This window comes from Poromitra crassiceps (genome assembly GCF_964638095.1).
Source record: "Poromitra crassiceps genome assembly, chromosome: 4".
Taxonomy (NCBI): domain Eukaryota; kingdom Metazoa; phylum Chordata; class Actinopteri; order Beryciformes; family Melamphaidae; genus Poromitra; species Poromitra crassiceps.
Genome location: NC_139626.1, coordinates 17,534,507 through 17,557,593, shown reverse-complemented (window position 1 = coordinate 17,557,593; position 23,087 = coordinate 17,534,507). Strand labels below are relative to the sequence as shown.

General features: G+C 45.5%; 1 protein-coding gene across 2 annotated transcripts in view; it reads left to right on the top strand.

The window, feature by feature from the left end:
- pemt (phosphatidylethanolamine N-methyltransferase) overlaps nucleotides 1-23,087 on the top strand; it is an 85,939-nt gene that overhangs the window by 35,573 nt on the left and 27,279 nt on the right. For both annotated transcript variants that reach the window (XM_083634534.1, XM_083634533.1), the window contains exons 4-5: nucleotides 1,641-1,786; nucleotides 11,103-11,214. In XM_083634534.1, the coding sequence (XP_083490660.1) occupies nucleotides 1,641-1,786; nucleotides 11,103-11,214 (258 nt within the window). The remainder of the gene's footprint in view (nucleotides 1-1,640; nucleotides 1,787-11,102; nucleotides 11,215-23,087) is intronic.

Sequence of the window (23,087 nt, the reverse complement as noted above, 5' to 3'; positions counted from 1 at the left end):
GGCTCCGACCATGTCAATCAGAGCGGCTTCCTCTCCCTCCTCCCTGTGTGTCGCTGTAAATAGTGCCCTGCTGCCTCAGTGAAAACAACAACGCTATCTAGCTAGCAAGCTAACGGCAGAAACCTACATGCTAGCTCGTTGCTACACGCTGAAAACGGCAAGTTGGATTGTTGAAAACTATTTTCCAAGGGCACTGCCGCTAAGCGCCACCCATCGCAATCCCACTATGGAGACCTGCGGCACCAAACTCCTCGGATGGAAGGGAGAGGAGGCTGGCCAGCGAGACTATTCAGAAGTGATGCTGTTTACTGCTACAGGACAGATCATCAACTTGCCACACCAGACTTGCTATTCAGACGTATCAGGCCACTTTTATTTTAGTTTTTATTTTAATTTTTATTAACACATTTTAAACCAATCAATCAATCAATCAATCGATCGATCGATCAATCAATCAATCAATCAATCAATCAATCAATCAATTAAACTTTATTTATATAGCACCTTTCAAACAAATCACATGCAAGGTTAGTCCCCCCAGGTTAGTCCCATTGAGAGCAAAGATCTCTTTGACAAGGGAGACCTGGCCAAGACAAGACAGCCACATAAAAAGTTGCATACAAAAAAACAATAAACAACCAGGAAGCATAGAGGAGATACATTAGAATGCAGACGGACACAGAGCAGCAAACGATTCATTCACATTGTACTTAGTCAGCAGGCAGACAGCACAACTGGCTGCACACCAACTCCTAATAGCCACATCATACTAGTGGATGGAAATGTACATAATTTAGCATTTTCTTTGCTGATTTTCTGAAAATCCGGTTCAAATTTCTGATACAGTTGGATGGAAACCAAACTTGTGAAACCCCTTCTTGAAACCAAGTGATCCACTGACCTAATTTTGGTCCTCCCCCCTCTCTCTTACTCCACAGCGACAGTGATCTTCGGCACACAATGTACACGTATGAAGCCAAGCTGTGGGCCTAGTGAGCACAACATCTTGTTTACTGTGCATTGGATTATAATCTGTGTGACATCATCAGGGAGCGGCCATCCTCTCCTGGCATCTGCGCTCCTCTCCTCTCTACATCTCTTCTCCCATCTGCTGTACTTTCCTCCCCTCTCAGCCCGTCAGCCGAGGGGGCAGTCTTGGTTGGTCGCATTGAGCCCAATGCGTGATTGGCAAAAACCGCAGTTCCTCGAAAGGCCACTTGAGGCTGGCTCCAGAAGGGAGTCATTCCCCATACTCGCACATGTTAAAATGGCTAACTTTGCAGCAGCAATAAACATGTTTACAGCCTGCTTGAAGAAACACTTTTGGTCTCTATAGCTAATTCCACCTTAGAACTGTACAGGGGATGAATTTTTATATAACCATTGACTGTATAATATATAACCCACCCATTTAGGTGATAGAAATACTCTATTTTGGGCATGATTGACAGGTCGCCTGTCCAGTGATCGTGCAGCTCGCTGATAACTCACTGATCAACAACAACAAAAAGATGACGGCCAAATTAAAACGCCAAACCCGAGGCTTCAAAACCAAGAGGGGACATGACGGTGGCTACATCCATATTACAGTCTATGACCTCATCCCATCTGAAGGTGGTTGTGCTATCTCCTCCCTGCAGCATGACGGTGGCGATGAAGGCCCAGGCCAGGTGGGAGGTGTTGGACCGGACCGAGGTGTTCTACGCGGGGACAGCTCTGCTGGTGCTGGGCACTCTGCTGGTCGTCAGTAGCTTCCTGGCTCTGGGATTCACTGGCACCTTTCTGGGTGGGTATCTAAAACATGTTACAGCAACGGCTTAAAGTGGGCCGTAACCATCTTTAACGGCGTTTCGGCAACTTAAGCCCAATTTATACTTCGTCTCTCGACACTTTTGAAACCGTCGCCGACAGAAATGAGGTCTTTGTTGATACTTTTAAATGTCGCTGAGAAGTGTCTCCTACCAAGTTAAATTTGTATTCACTGACTACGTCACATAAGCCCCTTTTATAGACTGGCCAAAAATCCCACTAATATCCACAAACTAGTGGCATTTTCTTCAGTCTAAAAGTTTCCAAGCCGGGCCGTTTAGCCGATAGAGTGACCCTGCAAGTTAAGTGGGTTTTTACGTGACAGCTCTGCACGTCACGGCAATATAAATCTTGGCGGTGGTCCAACGCGTGATTTTCCGACCTTGCTTCTCGTCCTCCTGAGTTGCCGCCCCTTTTCCAGCATGATTTTACATTGATGGAATATGGCGAGAGAAAAAAAAGTCTCTCGTCATGCACGAGTGCACCCCACACAGCCCAGCCAGCCCCAGGCGCATAGACTGCGTAAAGTCAGCCAGAATGTAAGTAGGTCGTCCGTTTTAGCTCTTTCAAAATAAAGCCCTCGTTGTAACGTTCACATTTTGGGTAATGCTTTACAGCTTCACTATTATGTAATCTTAACATCAAAACGAGTATTTTGATACAATGTTTGCTGCTTCGTTTGTTGAAACACCTTTTTCTCCTCTAACGTGCCTCAGTGAGGCTATTTACTTGTTTAAATCACATTAGTTTGACATTTTTACCCCGAAGTTTCCATTTTGTTTTGCCTGGTGGACAGCTGGATCTGGACAGCCGTGAGAGAAGAAGGGAAAAGGGAGGGGGAAGAGACAGCCTGCAGCGGTGGAGAAACGCAGGTTGAGTGTGCGATATAAAAGTTTAAAAGGCGATGCTGCTGTTGCTACCCCTGCTGCTTTCCTGGGTAACAAAAAATGGTAGTAAAAATGGATGTAAAAAGGTAGTGTCGTGCAAGTGTGATTGGCTAGCTAGATAGAAGGCACGTGTGGTTGACTTCCTTGTTTTGGTTTTCACTGTATTGAAATGAATATGAAAACGTGTCCCCGCCATTTTTATCAGCCTGTCCTTGATGATGTATGACTTTGTGAAAATCACAAAAACACCATGACCAACTTCCCAGAGAGAGAGGAGGTGAGTTGTGAGAGTGTGGTTGTGTGTCATTATGCTGCAGCCAACGTTACATCTTGCAGGGACAGCAATATTAAAGGTAGCGCGGTTTGCTAGTTTGTTAACCATGTCCATTATGTTGCCTGTTTCTGTCCGGCGTGGTTTCACTGTAGCTGCTTTTATTACTGCCTGCCTGGGAACCTGACAAATATGTGAGCTCATGTTTAATTTGCTTTGACAGTTGGAAGTTGGTCTGGCATAAACAAACCATACAGCAGATTCCCTCTCTTGGCTTTCTGCGTGCCGAGGAGAATGTTCACTGAACCATAAATGCAACCCCATGAGTGACGCTTTTTTTGTGTGTGTCGGCGACCATGTGTTGAGCGACACTTTCCAATAAGTATAAATTAGGCTTCAGAAGATCTAAATAAATAATTAGAAACTAAAAATATATATATTTGACTAAATAATTAAATAAAAAACCTTCATACATCATAACACATAATACGTCACTTAATCATTAGCTGTGTTTCCATTACAGTTTTTCGCAAAATAATTGCGATATTTCTACAACTTCGACAATGTACAATTGCGACTTGTAGGCGTTTCCATTGAAGTTGAGTTTGGTACCGTCTGACGGAGCGCACACCTGAACGCAATTCCCATTAGCCTACCAGCAGCTGCCTGCCACAGTGGATCTGCCCCATATCCCGTCCCCTGCATGCTCAAATCCAACCAATGGTCAATGCAAATCACAACATGAAGTTACAACGCATATAAACGAGCCTGATTATCAATTCAAAATAAAATGAGTCGCAAAATGTTGCTGGCTGCGGTGAATGCAGTGAGCGCGACAGGCAGAGGAAAAAAGCCTAATAGCCTAATAGCCTACAACTGGTCCGATTTAGAGATGGAGGGGGGAAAAGGCTGATTTGGTCAATAATCACAATGTTGTGTAGCTATTATAATTATAACACTGCACCTGAAACGTGTGTAATGTATTACTCACAGTCACTATTCACTTCAGTCAGGAGCACGCACCGCACCGGTGTGTGCTTGCTTTTCATCCCCTCGCGCTGTGCCAAATGCGCGCACACAGGCAGCCTGTCACCATGGACCGATTTCTGCCATTAAACATTATCTATTTTATATATATTTTGCATAACACTCGTCTTTCTGCTAGCGTTGCTTCAAAGTTTTCCATTGCTGCGGAGGTTTTGCCACGGCTTATCGAACCGTTTCTTCCTCATTTTTCGCTGCTTTTCCAAAGCAGAATGGGTCACATGACGTGCTAATGCGAAAAAACTGTTTCCATTACACTTTTGCGATAAACTGCTATATCGACACGTCCACCTCATGAGAGCGCAAAAACGTTTTGCGATATTTGGGAGGTTTTTCGAAATTTACGTGTTTCCATTACCCAATTTCTATTGCGATATTTAGATTTTGCGCATTTGTGAGGGTAATGGAAACACGACTACTGACACTTTTCACATGCTCTCACCACAAGCTGCGAGTCCATTCTCCACACACTGAAAAACATACTGAAATGATCATGTTGCGGCACTCTTCTGCCAGCAGCACAGCCTCTTGCTCCCCCTCTCTCCCCTGCCTCTCCCCCTCTATCGCTCTCTCCCCCTCTTTGCCTCCCCTCCCTCACTCTCTCCATCTCTCTGCCCCTCTCCCTCCCTCTCTCTCTCCCGCTCTCTCTCCCTCCATTTATCTCCCACTCTTTCCCACTCTCTCTCCCCTCCATCTCTCTCCCTCCCCCTCCCTCTCTTTCTCCCCCTCTCTCTTACTCTCCCTCTCTCCTCTAGTGCTGTGCAGACAGGAGTGAGAGTGAGTGACCATGGTTACAGGGATGCTCTGTGTCTCTGTCGCTCTGAAATGTTCTCACCATTCCCAATAATAGGTTTTGAGGTTAGTATGCCTATGGCTATGCAAAATCCTGAATGGAAGTACCTCAATGCTGAAATCTAGTAATATAATATAATATAATTTTTCATTTACCCCCCACCAATTACGTATCTTACCCCCGCCATCTCCATGAGATGACCACCATCTCAGTTTGACATCAGAGATAGGCTTAGGCAAGTAAAACAAGAGTTAGGGTTTGGTCATGGTTAAATAAGAAAAACATTCGTTTTCGCTATTTTAACCTACCGGCATCCTTCTGCCTTGAACCCCTCATGCCTTACCTGTCAGCCAGGTGTCTGGTCGCTAGCCTTAACGTTACTATTAATAGGCTAATGTTACCACATAAGAACTGTTGAGCCTCTTGAAAGATATAAAAATGTTCCTCACCGCATGCTGCCATGAATGCCATCCATCTGGAGATGTTTTGAGATGTTGCTCTTCTGATGGATTTGAGCTTGCTCTTTCTGGGAATGGGTCTCCATGCTTTGTTGCTAAATGAGCCCCCTGAATTTGCACCGGAAATGCTGTCAAAACCTGCATTTATGAAAGCCTCCATAATTCTTGCCGGGAAAAGAGGCAGAAAAAAGGCGCTGAGAAAACAAAAAACCATAAGAAAAAAATCACAGAGATCCCGATTCACACATATGGAATTATTACTTGACAAATTACGGCCATTGCAAATTTGTACAGGATTAAGATCACAGACGACCTCCACAATTACTAAAATTACCAGATGTCACCAGGTAATACTTATCCGGTACAAATATGGCTTTTGCTTATCTCGTGTGAATATGCCACATGAAGAACAGTTGGCGGGGGTTAATTTCTAAAGGATATGGGCTCCCCAGGTAATACTTATCCCGTTAATGAGAGTTTTTCAGAAGTCAAGTTTCAAGCAAAAACCAGGTCAGTATTACAGGTAATGTGTGTCACTAACATTGGTGAAACACAATATGCTAATTCAAACATCTCCTGACAATAACACAGTTCTTAATATAGACCCAACATGATAAGCATAGAGGTACATGTAAACATGCTTCCAAGCATGACGACAGACACACGAGCTCATGTTTATGCATGGAGACCGGGCTCACCGCCATGTCCTCGCCAACTGTCATCTCAGACAAACTTGTTTGTTTTGCTAATCGGGACATTTGAATACACACAACTCATATGGGTCTGACCGCCGCACCATGACTGCCTGGCCAGCCTTATTATGCCTCCGCCGGCGAAGCCAGGCCGAAGGCATTATGGATCCGGGTTGTCCGTCCGTACGGCCGTACGGATGTCCGTACGGATGTCCGTCCGTACGGATGTTTGTTAACGCCATATCTGAGGAACGCCTTGACGGAATTTCATCAGATTCGCCTTAAACATTCACTTAGGCTCAAGGATGATCTGATTAGATTTTGGTGGTCAAAGGTCAAAGGTCAAGGTCACTGTGACCTCTCCAACGCCATTTTCAAGCTTGTTAACGCGATATCTGAGGAACGCCTGGACGGAATTTCATCAGATTCGCCTTAAACATTCACTTAGGCTCAAGGATGATCTGATTAGATTTTGGTGGTCAAAGGTCAAAGGTCAAGGTCACTGTGACCTCTCGAATGCCATTTTCAAGCTTGTTAACGCGATATCTGAGGAACGCCTGGACGGAATTTCATCAGATTCGCCTTAAACATTCACTTAGGCTCAAGGATGATCTGATTAGATTTTGGTGGTCAAAGGTCAAAGGTCAAGGTCACTGTGACCTCTCCAACGCCATTTTCAAGCTTGTTAACGCGATATCTCAGGAACGCCTGGACGGAATTTCATCAGATTCGCCTTAAACATTCACTTAGGCTCAAGGACGATCTGATTAGATTTTGGTGGTCAAAGGTCAAAGGTCAAGGTCACTGTGACCTCTCGAACGCCATTTTCAAGCTTGTTAACGCGATATCTGAGGAACGCCTGGACGGAATTTCATCAGATTCGCCTTAAACATTCACTTAGGCTCAAGGATGATCTGATTAGATTTTGGTGGTCAAAGGTCAAAGGTCAAGGTCACTGTGACCTCTCTAACGCCATTTTCAAGCTTGTTAACGCGATATCTGAGGAACGCCTGGACGGAATTTCATCAGATTCGCCTTAAACATTCACTTAGGCTCAAGGATGATCTGATTAGATTTTGGTGGTCAAAGGTCAAGGTCACTGTGACCTCTCTAACGCCATTTTCAAGCTTGTTAACGCGATATCTGAGGAACGCCTGGACGGAATTTCATCAGATTCACCTTAAACATTCACTTAGGCTCAAGGATGATCTGATTACATTTTGGTGGTCAAAGGTCAAAGGTCAAGGTCACTGTGACCTCTCGAACGCCATTTTCAAGCTTGTTAACGCGATATCTGAGGAACGCCTGGACGGAATTTCATCAGATTCGCCTTAAACATTCACTTAGGCTCAAGGATGATCTGATTAGATTTTGGTGGTCAAAGGTCAAAGGTCAAGGTCACTGTGACCTCTCTAACGCCATTTTCAAGCTTGTTAACGCGATATCTGAGGAACGCCTGGACGGAATTTCATCAGATTCGCCTTAAACATTCACTTAGGCTCAAGGATGATCTGATTAGATTTTGGTGGTCAAAGGTCAAGGTCACTGTGACCTCTCTAACGCCATTTTCAAGCTTGTTAACGCGATATCTGAGGAACGCCTGGACGGAATTTCATCAGATTCACCTTAAACATTCACTTAGGCTCAAGGATGATCTGATTACATTTTGGTGGTCAAAGGTCAAAGGTCAAGGTCACTGTGACCTCTCAAACGCCATTTTCAAGCTTGTTAACGCGATATCTGAGGAACGCCTGGACGGAATTTCATCAGATTCGCCTTAAACATTCACTTAGGCTCAAGGATGAACTGATTCCATTTTGGTTATCAAAGGTCAAAGGTCAAGGTCACAGTGACCTAACAAATGCCATTTTCAAGCTCGGGAACGCCATATCTCAGTAACACATTGACTAAATTTCTTCACATTTGGCTCAAATATCCAATTCTGCACAGAAACGCCTTGATGCAATTTCTTCCAATTTGGCTCCAACATCCACTTGGACTCAAGAATGAACTAATGGCGGAGGCATAAGTCCGCGTTGCGGTCGTTCTAGTTTTATATATTTTTTACCACACAAGACATCAAACAGCAAACGGACAATACAGTTACGCACATTCACACCCACCCATCCATTCAACACACACATGCATACACACACACACACACACACACACACACACACACACACACACACACACACACACACACACACACACACACACACACACACACTCCTGTCTGTTACACATACAGTTACATGTTAAACTGTCTCAGTTACACATACAATTACATGTTAAACTGTCTCAGTTACACATACAGTACAGTTACATGTTAAACTGTCTCAGTTACACATACAGTACAGTTACATGTTCAACTGTCTCAGTTACACATACAGTACAGTTACATGTTCAACTGTCTAAGTTACACATACAGTTACATGTTCAACTGTCTCAGTTACACATACAGTACAGTTACATGTTCAACTGTCTCAGTTACACATACAGTTATACAGTTACATGTTCAACTGTCTCAGTTACACATACAGTTACATGTTCAACTGTCTCAGTTACACATACAGTACAGTTACATGTTCAACTGTCTCAGTTACACATACAGTTACATGTTAAACTGTCTCAGTTACACATACAGTTATACAGTTACATGTTCAACTGTCTCAGTTACACATACAGTACAGTTACATGTTCAACTGTCTCAGTTACACATACAGTTACTTCGGTGATTAAAATTGGTATAAGGATGCAGGAAGCTCTTATCCAATATTTTTTGAAAGTGCCTGCCCTTTGAAACGGTCTCCCGAGCGACTTGTTCCCAGGTGGTTATGTGAAAACAACCCATCTGTCAGCGTCAGGTTAGAATCTTGCCTCTCCTCGTCCAGACTTCCTTTCTCTCCAAACTCTGATCATAACCTTTGCGATCAAATTCATGTATCAACAGATCCAGGTTGGCCGCGCGGCGCTCATAACCACAGGCAAAAGCAGAGCGACAATGGCGTGACGCAGGTACAGTGACATGAATGTGTTTGAAAGCTGAGGAATTACGCTCACTACACTTATGCACCTTGGCGTTCAGAAATGAGGTCAGCGTATTGTTATGGCGGCTGGTTTTAACGCTGGTTTCCTATTCAAAACCAAACACATTTGTTTATATAAGGTCTTTATCAGAACTACCTGTGGCGTTTAAAGCAGCATACATAATGAAATGCGTTATATAACTTGCTCTTACTCAGACGCCAGCAGCTGCACTGCATGTGTCATTCAACAGGTCAATGTTTCCTAGTGGGAATGTGTGTGTGTGTGTGTGTGTGTGTGTGTGTGTGTGTGTGTGTGTGTGTGTGGGCGAGGCACACGGGGGGTATTTGAATGCGTTTGTCCTGTCATACTTAAATCCCAAAATGGGTCAGATTGTGTGTCTGCAGAAGTTACATAGCAAAACCTAGTGCTCAAGTTACATGATTGAGCTGTGTCCTAGTTCAGCAGCCCCTGGCCGTTTATTGGCCACACGCGCGCACACACCTCGCCCATCGTTTGACCTCCCCTTCTTGTTTGAGCACAGGCCTGAATTCCCAAAGAAACACATTAAAATGCTTTTACGGAGCAGCTGGCACAGCGCCAGGAGTTTTTCCTCTCTCTCTCTCGGTGCTAAGCGGAAGCTTGACCAATACGTGCGGGTGCTAAGAAAATTGGCTGTTTTTTATGACTTCAGAGTTCTCGTACAAGTACCGGTAGTGTGTTTATTCCATAACAGACAGCTGTGCATTGGTAATCATGTTTTGGATGAAACGTCTCTCACAATGTCAGGAATGACAGACACACACACACACACACACACACACACACACACACACACACACACACATATATATATATATATATATATATATATATATATATATATACAGTATACTAGCAGGGCGAGGGGTTTCGCCGGCAGGATGAAGTGCGTGGGAGGATCACGCTATTTATTCCCCCCAGTTCCCCTCCCCACCGAACAGGCCCCCCGACCAGAGGAGGCACTAGTGCAGCGACTAGGACACGTACCCTTAATCCGACTTCCCAGACGCCCGACCAAGCCGGAGGTAACACGGGACCGCTGCACTACCTAGACAACCCAAAACAAGAAATAACGATCTACGATAACATCGTATTTTGTGATGTTGACTGATGTTTTTTTTATCTACTGTAAATGTGCATGTCAGTTTTCTTTATTATTGGTCTCCAAACAGATCATGGCTGTGTCTAGCCATTGCATATACTGTAGCTCAACTCAAGCCCCTGTTTGGTCCAAAATAGATGAGCTAACTACATCATGATACATGACCGAATGGGGTATCAGTCATCATCATGTAATGTGTTTTCTTTAATCTGCTGGAAGCATTTTTCAATCAAAGTTGAAACGACACAGATATGATGGTTTATAGTGGGACTTACCCCGTCTGCCGTCTTACCCCGTCCCCGTCTCCCCATTCAATTCAATAGAACTGGCCCCAAAGTCTGGCCCCGTTGCAAAATTGGAACACTGTGACGTGAGGGATGTAAGTTCTCTTCCTTCCTAATATGTTCCTTGTGTTCTTGCAGGTGACTACTTCTTAACATGTTCCTTGTGTTCTTGCAGGTGACTACTTCTTAACATGTTCCTTGTGTTCTTCCAGGTGACTACTTCTTAACATGTTCCTTGTGTTCTTCCAGGTGACTACTTCTTAACATGTTCCTTGTGTTCCTCCAGGTGACTACTTCTTAACATGTTCCTTGTGTTCTTGCAGGTGACTACTTCTTAACATGTTCCTTGTGTTCCTCCAGGTGACTACTTCTTAACATGTTCCTTGTGTTCTTGCAGGTGACTACTTCTTAACATGTTCCTTGTGTTCTTCCAGGTGACTACTTCTTAACATGTTCCTTGTGTTCCTCCAGGTGACTACTTCTTAACATGTTCCTTGTGTTCCTCCAGGTGACTACTTCTTAACATGTTCCTTGTGTTCCTCCAGGTGACTACTTCTTAACATGTTCCTTGTGTTCCTCCAGGTGACTACTTCTTAACATGTTCCTTGTGTTCCTCCAGGTGACTACTTCTTAACATGTTCCTTGTGTTCCTCCAGGTGACTACTTCTTAACATGTTCCTTGTGTTCCTCCAGGTGACCACTTCGGCATCCTGATGGAGAAGAAGGTGACAGGTTTTCCCTTCAACATGGTAGATAATCCCATGTACTGGGGCAGCACTGCCAACTACCTGGGCCTGGCTCTCATGTAAGTCTCTCTAATGCACATGAGTAAAAGTAGTTTTTTTTGTTTTCTTTAAAGACGCCCTAAAGGCATGTTTCAAGATGTGTATAAAATACTCTACTATGAATAAGAATTTGTGTCTCATGGTTTTCCCCACAAAAAAGGTTAAATTATATTGTTAAAATCCTTAAAATGACTTCCCCTCCTTCTCCCTAATTTACAAATCCAAAGCAACCAATCAGAGTTATCTAAAACATAACTAGCCACGGCTAGTTTTAATACATTCTCACTCGTGACAAAGTTATGACAAGGGTTCCTGACCGATATGCAATCTATGGCGAGTTGGGAGTGAGAATGTGTTGGGCCTTTAACGGCTGAATACTGGACAGGGATCGGCTCCAAGATTCGTGATGTCACAAATCTTGCTTGTTGAAAACGGTCTTTTCAGGGAGCTCTGAGAAACTTTCCACTTCCAGAAGATGATTGTGGAAACAGCCAGTGTCAAACTCTGCATAGACATTCTGCACAGTGAAGATCAGACATCCAACTGAAGGAACATGACGAAAAACTGATTTTTGACTTCAGGGGGTCTTTAAGGAACAAGTACTTTTCATGTTACTTTTCTTAAACTGTACTTCTACTGACTAAGGGCCTGTGTCCACCTAGCGTCTTTTCATCAGCTCCGGCGTCTATTTTCAGTTGTTTCCAATGGGGGGAGAGCGTATGCGGGCACACACGGACGTCTAGAGAAAGTGCGCAGCGCCCAGCGTCTATTTTCACAGCGCTCCGACGTTTTTGTGCGCCCGACTCCCAGCGCTTCCAGCTGAAAATATTTTAACTTTTCAGAAAGACGCTGGTGTCGGTTGCTCCTTTTCTGGCAACTAATCATATGGAGAAACTATCGCAACAGAGACAGAAAGTCTCAATTGTGGGAGCAGATTGGCTAGACACTTAATATTTCTGGTGAGTGTTGAGCTAAATCACTGTATGTGTGTTGTTTGCTAATGTTAGCTGTCAGCTATCAAGCTACTACCGCACTGAACTAACGTTAGTTTCAGATGTTACTTGTGCGCTGAGATCAGCGCTTCTCAGCGTACTTCCAGCATTTAACGGCCGGAAGAAGACGCTAGGTGGACACAGGCCCTAATCAGACTTTCCAGGTACAATCTACTTCTTTTTTTATCACGGCGCAGGACCAGCAGGGTCAAATCTGGAGACAGTCACTCGGTCCGTCAGTCACCCAGGGAAAATTGCCATAGCTCGGGATAGGAAGGTGGTGGTAGAGAGTCAGGATTCGTGATTAGGGGGGTATGGGTGGTGTTTGGGGGGGGGGGGGTCTACAACGTTTGTGCTTGTTACATTTCTGGTACAAATTAAGAAAGAGAAGTTTACTTGAGGAAGAGAGGGGAGAGTGGTAGAGAGAGATAGAGAGAGACTGGGATATAGTGTAGGTTCTCCTTATTTGTTGGATTAGCCTACCTGCTCTAACCTGGATTAGTCTACCTGCTCTAACCTGGATTAGCCTACCTGCTCTAACCTGGATTAGTCTACCTGCTCTAACCTGAGCCCTTTTCCCACATGCGCTTTGTACCGCAAAATGACCGGAACGTGGTGTAATGCCTGCATGTGGGAGAGGCGCCGTGCCGGTATAAGCGCGACCCCGTCGTCCCCGACATTTCACCAGTTTCGAGCCAGTCAGAAGAGCGGTATGCTCTTAAGGGGACGCAAGTGGAAACGGGTCCAGTCATTTTCCGCGACAGCGGTCCTTCAATCATGGGCGAAGTGTAGCCTACACACGTTGCTTAATGTTCCAGCGGGCATAATCTAATCATTCGCGCACATTAAAGCAAACTGGCGAAATTATCTTGTGATAGCCTAATAAGAGCAGTATGTCAGCTTGCTGATTTCCGAAGGCAACCCCAGACACATCAAACGAAGCCAGTCTGTAAAAAGTGCTTCAACGCGACGCAGGTGAACGGATAAACATCGAACCAGCAACTATTTCTCTCAGACACGGATCCCAACTTCTTCAAAGTGCATCATCTAATCATTCGCGCACATCAAAGCAAACTACTTCCCCATTTCGCTTAGTGCATTTGCTTTCTCTACATACATAGGCTACAAGCGTTGGGCAGCTTGCCTTGCAAGCCTCTGCCATTCTCGCTGCGTCTGTCCTGTGTCAGGCTGCTGCGAATAAGTACGGAGGACTGAGTGAAGTTTTGCCGACCCCCCAAATAAGCTCCCCCCGCCCCCCAACATACCGGCTATTTGACGACTAGATTCCCATATGCGCGCGCTAAGGTGTGAAGGGAAATTCAGGGAAATGTCCGATATTGATTTACAGGTAATTTTCCGGTACGCATGTGGGAAAAGGGCTCTGGATTACCCTACCTGCTCTAACCTGGATTAGCCTACCTGCTCTAACCTGGATTACGCTTCGTTCACACAGACAACCTACGCCTTGCCTTGCCTCAACCCACGCCTACGCCGAGCTGGGCGTGAACCTGTTACACGCTTTTGCGATCACACCGCACGCCTTTTGCACGCCGAACCTGGAGCCGAGTCACAAGCGCCTCTCCTCTCTCCCGACTGTATTTTTTCACGTGTTGTCCAGAATTGTCATGGGTAGCCTCTAGGTAAAATAAATCGGATATATTTAATGTTCTATTGATGCTGGATATGTATAACCAGCTCTGACTATAGTCGGACATTTTAGAGAGGTGATCTTGCAAGAATATGTGCTGGCACAACAACATTGTCCATCTTGCTTCTTCGGTCGCTATTCTCTCTCATGAAGATTTGTTTGCCGACGGGGAGAAAGCCCCACGTGATAGCCACCCGTCAATCTCTCTGTCTCTCTGCTCAACATGTTGTAGTAACTCCATTTTATTTTGAAATTCAGTTGACTTTGCAATTTCCAACGGATATTGTGCGTTTTTCTTTCATGGCTTGACAGAAGAAGTCTGCCTGCACGCGCCTTGTCGGCTTCAAAATAGAACTCACGCCTATTCGATAAAATCGGCAAGGCACAGGCAAGGCGTGGGTACACGCAGGGTTCACGCTCAGGCGGCCGGTGTACACAGACTCGTTGACTAAAACGGACGCCTATTAAAAAGCGTGGGTAAAGGCAAGGCATAGGCAAGGCTTGGGTCGTCGGTGTGAACCCAGCCTTAGTCTACCTGCTCTAACCTGGATTAGTCTACCTGCTCTAACCTGGAGGATTAGCCTACCTGCTCTAACCTGGATTAGCCTACCTGCTCTAACCTGGATTAGCCTACCTGCTCTAACCTGGATTAGCCTACCTGCTCTAACCTGGATTAGCCTACCTGCTCTAACCTGGATTAGCCTACCTGCTCTAACCTGGATTAGCCTACCTGCTCTAACCTGGATTAGCCTACCTGCTCTAACCTTGCGAGGCAGCTGGATTCATGAGATCACGATCACACAAAAAATCCATCTTGGCGCTCTTGACAGATATGCGACCAATCAGCGTCTGGGGAAGGAGGAGGCGGTCCTAATATCACTGTGACTTAGTGACTGAGTTCAGGAGGGGGTAGTGGGGTTTGTTTGTGGTTGGTAGGTTCCTTGGTAGAAGGGGCTTTCGGGCCTTGTTGGTGAAGCCGATGGCGGTTGGGAAGAAGCTGCTCTTGTGGTGAGAAGTTCTTGGTCTCCTCAGTCTCTTGCCAAAAGTGAGTGTTTTCGAAGAGTTTGTGGCCAGGGTTGGAGGGGTCAGCCATGATCTTAAGAGACTACTTCATTGTCCTGGCTGTGTGCAGGTCCTGAAGGGATGGCAGGTTGCATCTGATCACTTCTCAGCACAGCGAATGTTGTGCTGCAGTCTGTTAATGTCCTTGAGAGTGACAGCAGCATACCAGACGGTGATGGAGGAGGTGAGGATGGACTCAACGGTGGATGTGTAGAAGTGCACCATCGTTGCCTTTGGCACTTTGAATTTCAGTGCACCATCGTTGCCTTTGGCACTTTGAATTTCTTCAGCTGCCTTCTTCGAGAGAACTCTGATGTTCAGCTCCCATTTTAGGTCTTGGCTGATGATGGATTCCAGGAAGCGGAAGGACTCCACAGTGTTGACTGGGGAGTCACCCAGGGTGATGTGGGAAGGTGGGGCTATGTTCCTTCTGTAATCCACAATCATCTCCACTGTTTAACACCAGGTTGATTTCACTGCACCAAGTCACCAGATGGTCAACCTCCTGCCTGTATTCAGACTTGTCTCCGTTTGAGATAATATCACTATTAGGCTGCTACTACTACTGTAATACCTTGTCTTGTTTCTTTATAAAGGAAGATAAGACTGCAGTACCTCTTGGGTGGAAAGGGTGACTTGGGTGACTTGACTTAATTAAGGACTCGACTTGACTTGACATAACCTGTGACTTGACTTGACTTGACTTGACATAACCTGTGACTTGACTTGACTTGCCCAAAACAAAAAGACGTGGGACTTGCTTAAGACTTGGACCAAATAACTTGGTCCCATGACTGGCGCTGAGCAACAGATTATTTTCACCGTGTTTGTCATTAACTATTACCTACAAATAGATCAAAACAAATTAAGAGAAATAAGCGACCGCCTGGCTGACCAAATGCTGAAAGACGTCAAATTGCTCTAAATAAAGAGAATGCAGCAGCATAGATGATATCTTGCACATCACTTTTGTCTTGTAGCAGAGTGGGGAGGTAAACACTTTTGCGGGTGCCTTGTCTCCATGGCAACTGCGAGCGGGGTCGACAGGCCCGTGGCCGCTAAGCTATTAGCCGCTGCTCCCGGCTCTTTTAGTTGCTGCTAATTGAGCCCCGCTGTCTGCTGCTTCCAATTAGCCCCGCCCGCACGCTGTGCCCGACCCTCTGAGCCATCGTCTCAGTTCTCCACCCCTCTCTCTCTGCTCTTCTCCCCCCCCCACCTCTCCACCTCCATCCCTCTCTCTCTGCTCCTCTCCTCCCCCCCACCTCTCCACCTCCACCCCTCTCTCTCTGCTCTTCTCCCCCCCCCACCTCTCCACCTCCATCCCTCTCTCTCTGCTCCTCTCCTCCCCCCCACCTCTCCACCTCCACCCCTCTCTCTCTGCTCTTCTCCTCCCCCCCACCTCTCCACCTCCACCCCTCTCTCTCTGCTCCTCTCCTCCCCGCCACCTCTCCACCTCCACCCCTCTCTCTCTGCTCCTCTCCTCCCCCCACCTCTCCACCTCCATCCCTCTCTCTCTGCTCCTCTCCTCCCCCCCACCTCTCCACCTCCATCCCTCTCTCTCTGCTCCTCTCCTCCCCCCACCTCTCCACCTCCATCCCTCTCTCTCTCTGCTCCTCTCCTCCCCCCACCTCTCCACCTCCACCCCTCTCTCTGCTCCTCTCCTCCCCCCCAACTCTACCCCTCTCTCTGTGCTCCTCTCCTCCCCCCCACCTCTCCACCTCCATCCCTCTCTCTCTGCTCCTCTCCTCCCCCCACCTCTCCACCTCCATCCCTCTCTCTCTGCTCCTCTCCTCCCCCCCACCTCTCCACCTCCATCCCTCTCTCTGTGCTCCTCTCCTCTCCTCCCCCCCCACCTCTCCACCTCCATCCCTCTCTCTGTGCTCCTCTCCTCTCCTCCCCCCCACCTCTCCACATCCACCCCTCTCTCTGCTCCTCTCCCCCCCCACATCTCCACCTCCACCCCTCTCTCTCTGCTCCTCTCTTCCCCCCCACCTCTCCACCTCCATCCCTCTCGCTGTGCTCCTCTCCTCTCTCCACCTCCATCCCCTCTTTCTCTCCATCCCTGTTATTTAATTGATCGAGCCGATAGCCTTTGGCTCTCTCAGCACTGTTACATTTATCCCTCCATCCCTCTCTCTCTCCCTCCATCCCTCCCTCTCTCCCTCCCCCTCTCCCTCATCTCTCCCTCCCTCTCTCATCCATCCCCTCTCTCCCTCCTTCCCTCGCTCCATTCCTCCATCTCTCCCCCTCTCCATCCCTCCTTCCCCCTCTCCCTTCCCCCTCTCTCTCTCCCCCCCTCCCTCTCTCCCCCTCCCTCTCCCTCCCTCCCAGTGGTGTAAGGTAGTTATGACGGGCCCCACTGCCACCTTTCTGTTTGAAAGGCATGACTGCTTGCTCAGCTTGTCAGTCTTGACGTTCAGATTTTGCACCTCATCACATGATCACATGTTCCGTGTGTATTGTTGGTGTAACTTTAGTGATAATAAAACAGGTAGCGCTATTAGCTAAGCAGCAGGAGGTTCTTTTCACCATGCTCATCATTAAGCATTAGCTGAGGAGTTGGTAACAAATAAATAACATCAAATGAAGACAAATAACCCACCACATGGCTGGCCAAATGCCCAACTACATCAAACTGTGCCACTAAATAAAGCTATTGTGTACTCAATCAGCATACATGTGGATCATAAGCAATAACAATGCAAATAGCAATTGTTGTATTCTAAGTTGCAAATCATTTTCCTCTTGAAGCGAAGGAGGGAAGGTAAAAACATTCATGTCTGCCATGTCTCCATGGCAACTGTGACCTGTCCATGTCCCCCCCCCCCCCCCCCCAGGCCTCATTTGTTCAAAGGTTTCTCACAGAAACATGATCATTATGTCAGATGTGATCTTCTCCAGTGGCTCCTCCCATCTTTAGCAGACACTTGTTTTGTTTGATTTAAAGGCTTTATTTGTCACATTGCCTTTTATAGTTGTTCTTTAGTGCTCTGATTTGCTTTCTTTTTCCTTGTTTTAATTGTGTATAATATATAATATATATATAATAATTATATATAATGTATATAATATAATAATATGTCATCTATGGACTATACCAGAGCCGTGTAGATAGAAGAGTCCCGACATCTCCATTCACTCCAATGGACCAGTTTTTTACTCTCAAGAGTCCCAGGAAGTAAGGTCCTGGATTAAGCAGCACTGTCGAGTTGCAGCAAAATAGACAGTTTGTGTTGTACTCGGAAAGGGTTTTTCATCCCTTGAATCAAATACACACAAGTACATTATCAGCTTTATTTTAGCATGCGAAAGTAGCGCGAGACCCATTCCTGGCTGTTCATTGGCTAATGAGTCTCGCATTTTGGTCCTCCGCTGACGCCACTCTCTCTCTAGAGGACACTAGACTATACGTCTGCTAATAACAGTGGATTGATAAACCCTTATGGTTCACCTAGCCCAGTCACCTACGTTATTCTGAATGAGGTCAAAGGACATTTTTATAAACCATTTTTAAATGAAGCCCGTCACTGAAAGTTTGGAGAGTGGCCTATATTTGTTTGGAAATGCGTCATTTCTGTGCAGTGCTACACTTAATATTCTATAAATAATTGGTAAATTGGTCTCGGGGTGCATCATAAGTCTGAAAATTAGGTCAACGATTGGTACTTGTGATGTGATGTGTCTGACAGTGGTTGTGATTCGTACTTGGTATTGATTGGTACCAGTGGTTTCATCCCAGAGGGCAGACCGGGACTCATGACACACTGTGCATTCAGTACCTGTCTCCAGGCCAGGGTAGGCGAGTAACAGAATGCATGTATTTAAAATGCAGTATTTAAAATACAAAATATGAGTAACTGTATTCCATTACAGTTACAGTTTGAATTGATGGTATTCTGAATACAGTGACTGTCTTGAAAAAAAAATAGATTACTTTACTTTTAACATGTTACTGACAAACATGCAGAAGAAGGTCACAACATGACATTGCCCTCGCGTTTGCGTACATTCAGAGTGACCCAGACAAATGGGCTCAGCAAGACCATTTTGAAATATTCCAAAAGTAATCCAAAGTTTTTACATTATGTTACTTAACTTGAGTAATCTAATGGAATATGTTACACATGACATTTTAGGGCATGTATTCAGTCATATCGGATAGCGTCTTCACTTCAAGTTTCTGGCTCAGGTAAGGATTATTTTAAGACGCAAGAGCGGCGCGCTGGTCTGATTGGAAATGCTACGTGGGTATGAGCGAGAAGCGCCTGGCTAGCAGGGTAAAGGTGAGCCAACTGTAGCATACTAGTCCTTACCCGGGGATGCGGGCGCCAGCCGCGGCGCCAGGGGGGGGCTAGGGGGGGCTTTAGCCCCCCCTGAAATTAGCCAAGCCCCCCCTAAGCCCCCCCTGTAAACTAGGCTAATACATCATAGTAGAAGTGAAAATTCCCAGCGTACTTGAACACAGCATTTACACACCTCTGGCTGTCTGAGAACCGGGTCGGCCCATTTTTTATGGAGGGGTTCTCACCCTACTGGCAAGTGATTATGGCGCGTATTATGCCATGGTGTGATAGAAGGACCTCCCCCTCTGCTCTGCTCAAAGTGGCCTGCTCCATCTCAAAGCGTCTCTCTCGGTCCGCGCCGCGGAAGTTAAATTTCCTTACATACACATGTCAATATCATAGGTCAATATCTACGGAAAATGGACATAAAACAAGCGTCTATCGTTAGTATCGCGCGCCTTTATATTGATCAAGCGTTTATGTTGATGGCTATCACAAAGGAGATACTTTATTTTGCTTTGTACACGGACTGGACTGGACACAGTGGACAGCACAGGACTCCTCAGATCGAGCGCACTGATGTAACTTAACAGCCAGGTAGGCTGCCAGGGCATGGAATTTATATTTGATATACATAATGGCTTTGTTAAGACTGGTTGCCTACTGTGCTGTTGTGTTTTTTGGCCGCCGTGCTCATGCGTGTGGTGTGAATGTGAACATAACTGTCGTTCTCCCATGAAAGTTTGTTGTTTTAGATCACAACTTCTGCGTTGGAAGTGGGCGCCTCTTTCAGGCATGCTCCGTTTGTAGCAGGGAGGCAATGGGTCCCATTTTTATAGTCTTTGGTATGACTCGCCCGGTGATCGAACTCACACAACCTCCCAGTCTCAGGGCGGCCACAGTGAGCTGGTTTTGATAAAAGTATCAAAAAACGCCTCAGTCACTATACAGTCTTGTTGTCACTGGCGTGATTGTTATATAGTGCAATTTATCAATGGTTCTATTTATTTTTTACTCTGGCACAGACTATTGATGAATGGATGTGCCTGTGTATGTGGCACTGTTTATTTACATACAGTATAGCCTATATGCAGTGATTAGCCTAATTTGTCTCTAAAATATAGCACATTTTAAATCTTTTGTGTAAATTGTGAATATAAACTCTTGATTTACCATCTAAATGTGTGTGCTGCATATAGCCTTGTGTAACTGGACTCATCAGTCTCAACATACAGTGTGACATAGGGCTAAATACACAGTCAGTCTTCAGCTCATTGAAGCACTTACATGCATAATGTTGGGTTGGCGATTTGGCTCTCAAAGGAAAAGCAGTGGGCCCTCCTTGTCTAATAGTAGAGCCTAATTCACACCCTATCATATTATTATAATTTCTTATATTAGTGTTTCTCAACCTTTTTACACAAGTACCTGAGAAATTACCACCATATGAATGTATGAGAGGGAGGGGCCCCCGCGTACCACCAGTGGTACCTGTACCACAGGTTGAGAAGAGAACCACTGTCTATTTATGTAGAAAAAGTTAGCCCCCGCTGTAAATATTTAATCCCCCCCTTAGCCCCCCCAGGCACAATTGGCTGGAGCCGCTACTGCGCCACAACTACGCGCAGACCTGCCAAAAATGCTCATAAACAGCATAAATATGGGGAAATGGAAAATTAGCTTTGTCAGTCGCTACCTATATATGGCAGTGCTCAATGCCCTTGTGCAGTTTCAGACTGATTGGCCAACACATTGAGGAGAAAAATGGATGCAGACAGAAGGAGTGTTCCTCATTTTATAGTAGGATATTTTGCCATTTGTTTCACACAGCATGATGGCACCAGTGATGTCTGCTAGTAGATTTATGAAGCAACCTCAAAGCATCTAGTGTAGCATTACTGTGTAGCATTACCGTTTAGCATTACCGTGTAGCATTACCGTTTAGCATTACCGTTTAGCATTACTGTGTAGCATTACCGTTTAGCATTACAGTGTAGCATTACCGTTTAGCATTACCGTGTAGCATTACCGTGTAGCATTACTGTTTAGCATTACCGTGTAGCATTACTGTTTAGCATTACCATGTAGCATTACTGTTTAGCATTACCGTGTAGCATTACCGTGTAGCATTACCGTGTAGCATTACCGTGTAGCATTACTGTTTAGCATTACCGTGTAGCATTACCGTGTAGCATTACCGTTAAGCATTACCGTGTAGAATTACCATGTAGCATTACCGTCATCCTTTTCATGTCATTGGGAAGATGTTTCTTAAAAATGCATGGCAACAACCCTTCAATGACAATTTGCCATCTTCTTATTCGATCATGCACAAACACACGTTCCCTCTAAGTCAGACACACACGCATGCCCCCCCCCCCCCCACACACACACACACACAGACGCACACACACACACTTACTTAGGTCACATTTGGGGTATTTACATAGACTTATGCATTCCCTGGGGACTTACCCGAACCATAACCACTACTTGCCTAAACCTATCCCTAACCTAACCTAACCCCAAATAACACTGAACATAAAAGCTTTTTTTTTTACCAACTGGGGGACACGTCTTTTGTCCCCAATTGCACCCACTGTCCCCAATCACCTGGTCTTAAGTCGCGTGTGTGTTCCCAAATTTCGACTTCAGTAAAACCACACACACACACACACGCCTTGCCGCCTTCTGTGTGTGAATGGGTGAATGTAGGCACATTGTAAAGCGCTTTGGATAAAAGCGCTATATAAATGCAGTCCATTTTCCATTTACCATTTACACACACACACACACACACACACACACACACACACACACACACACACACACACACACACACACACACACTGCAGGTGGTTGAATACACTTCTTGTCCCCTGACCTGATGCCACCTGCTGCTTAGTTAACCTAGTTTCCTGTCTGAATGCTGCCATGGCCGCACAGTTGTAACAGGATTATGAAACGGCCAAGTCGTCACCGCCTGCCCCCCCTCAGATAGACACCACCTGCCCCCCCTCAGATATGCCCCCCCTCAGATACTGCCCCCCCCCCCCCCCCCCTCAGATAGACACCACCTGCCCCCCCTCAGATAGACACCGCCACCAGAGATGAAAGGAAAAGACGACATTTTCTCTGCTGTTTCCTCCCTTTTCTTTGTCAAAGACAAAGCGGTCACTTCCCCTCTTCCCACAAACACCGTAGTGAGTATGATCGGCTCCAATGGCTGCCTTTCATTTGCTCCCATTATCAGCAACATAGTAATTATCTCTTTCAAGTCTTTTCATTTCCAACTTCTGCGTTACTATAGAAAGAAATGCTCAATTTAGATTAAATGGGTGACTTTTTTTGCATGCATATCAAGGGTCCATTTACTGCATTGCACCACTAGATAAATTATTTATCATTGTAACCCATGTTAAAGGAACAATCCAGCGATATTCAACCAACTTTGCATCCTTACAAAATCAAATTGAGAGATCTGATTCGAGATAAGGTGTGGACCAGTGATGTCCCTCATGCACAAATGGCATCACTGGTCACTTAACTCAAATCAACTCTCACTAACTGTTAAACTAAATGAATGACTGCAAAACTGTTTACAGTTTTCTGATATACTATTGATTTTATAAGGATACAAAGCTGGTTGAAAATCGCGTTCACTTAAAGTCGAGCTGAACCCAAAAATTACTTTTCTTTTCTTTTAGTTCAAATACCTGGGTATGCAGTGCACCTATTTAATAATGTATGCAAAAAAAATCACAAAAATCTAATTTCTTTAGTTTATCACACTTTTTCACATCAAAAGTTCATTTTTCAAGATTTCTTTGATAACAGTAATTTACAGTTTGCTGACGTCGCCTAGTACTATCAAATTTCTACCCCATTTCAACCAATCATATCACGAC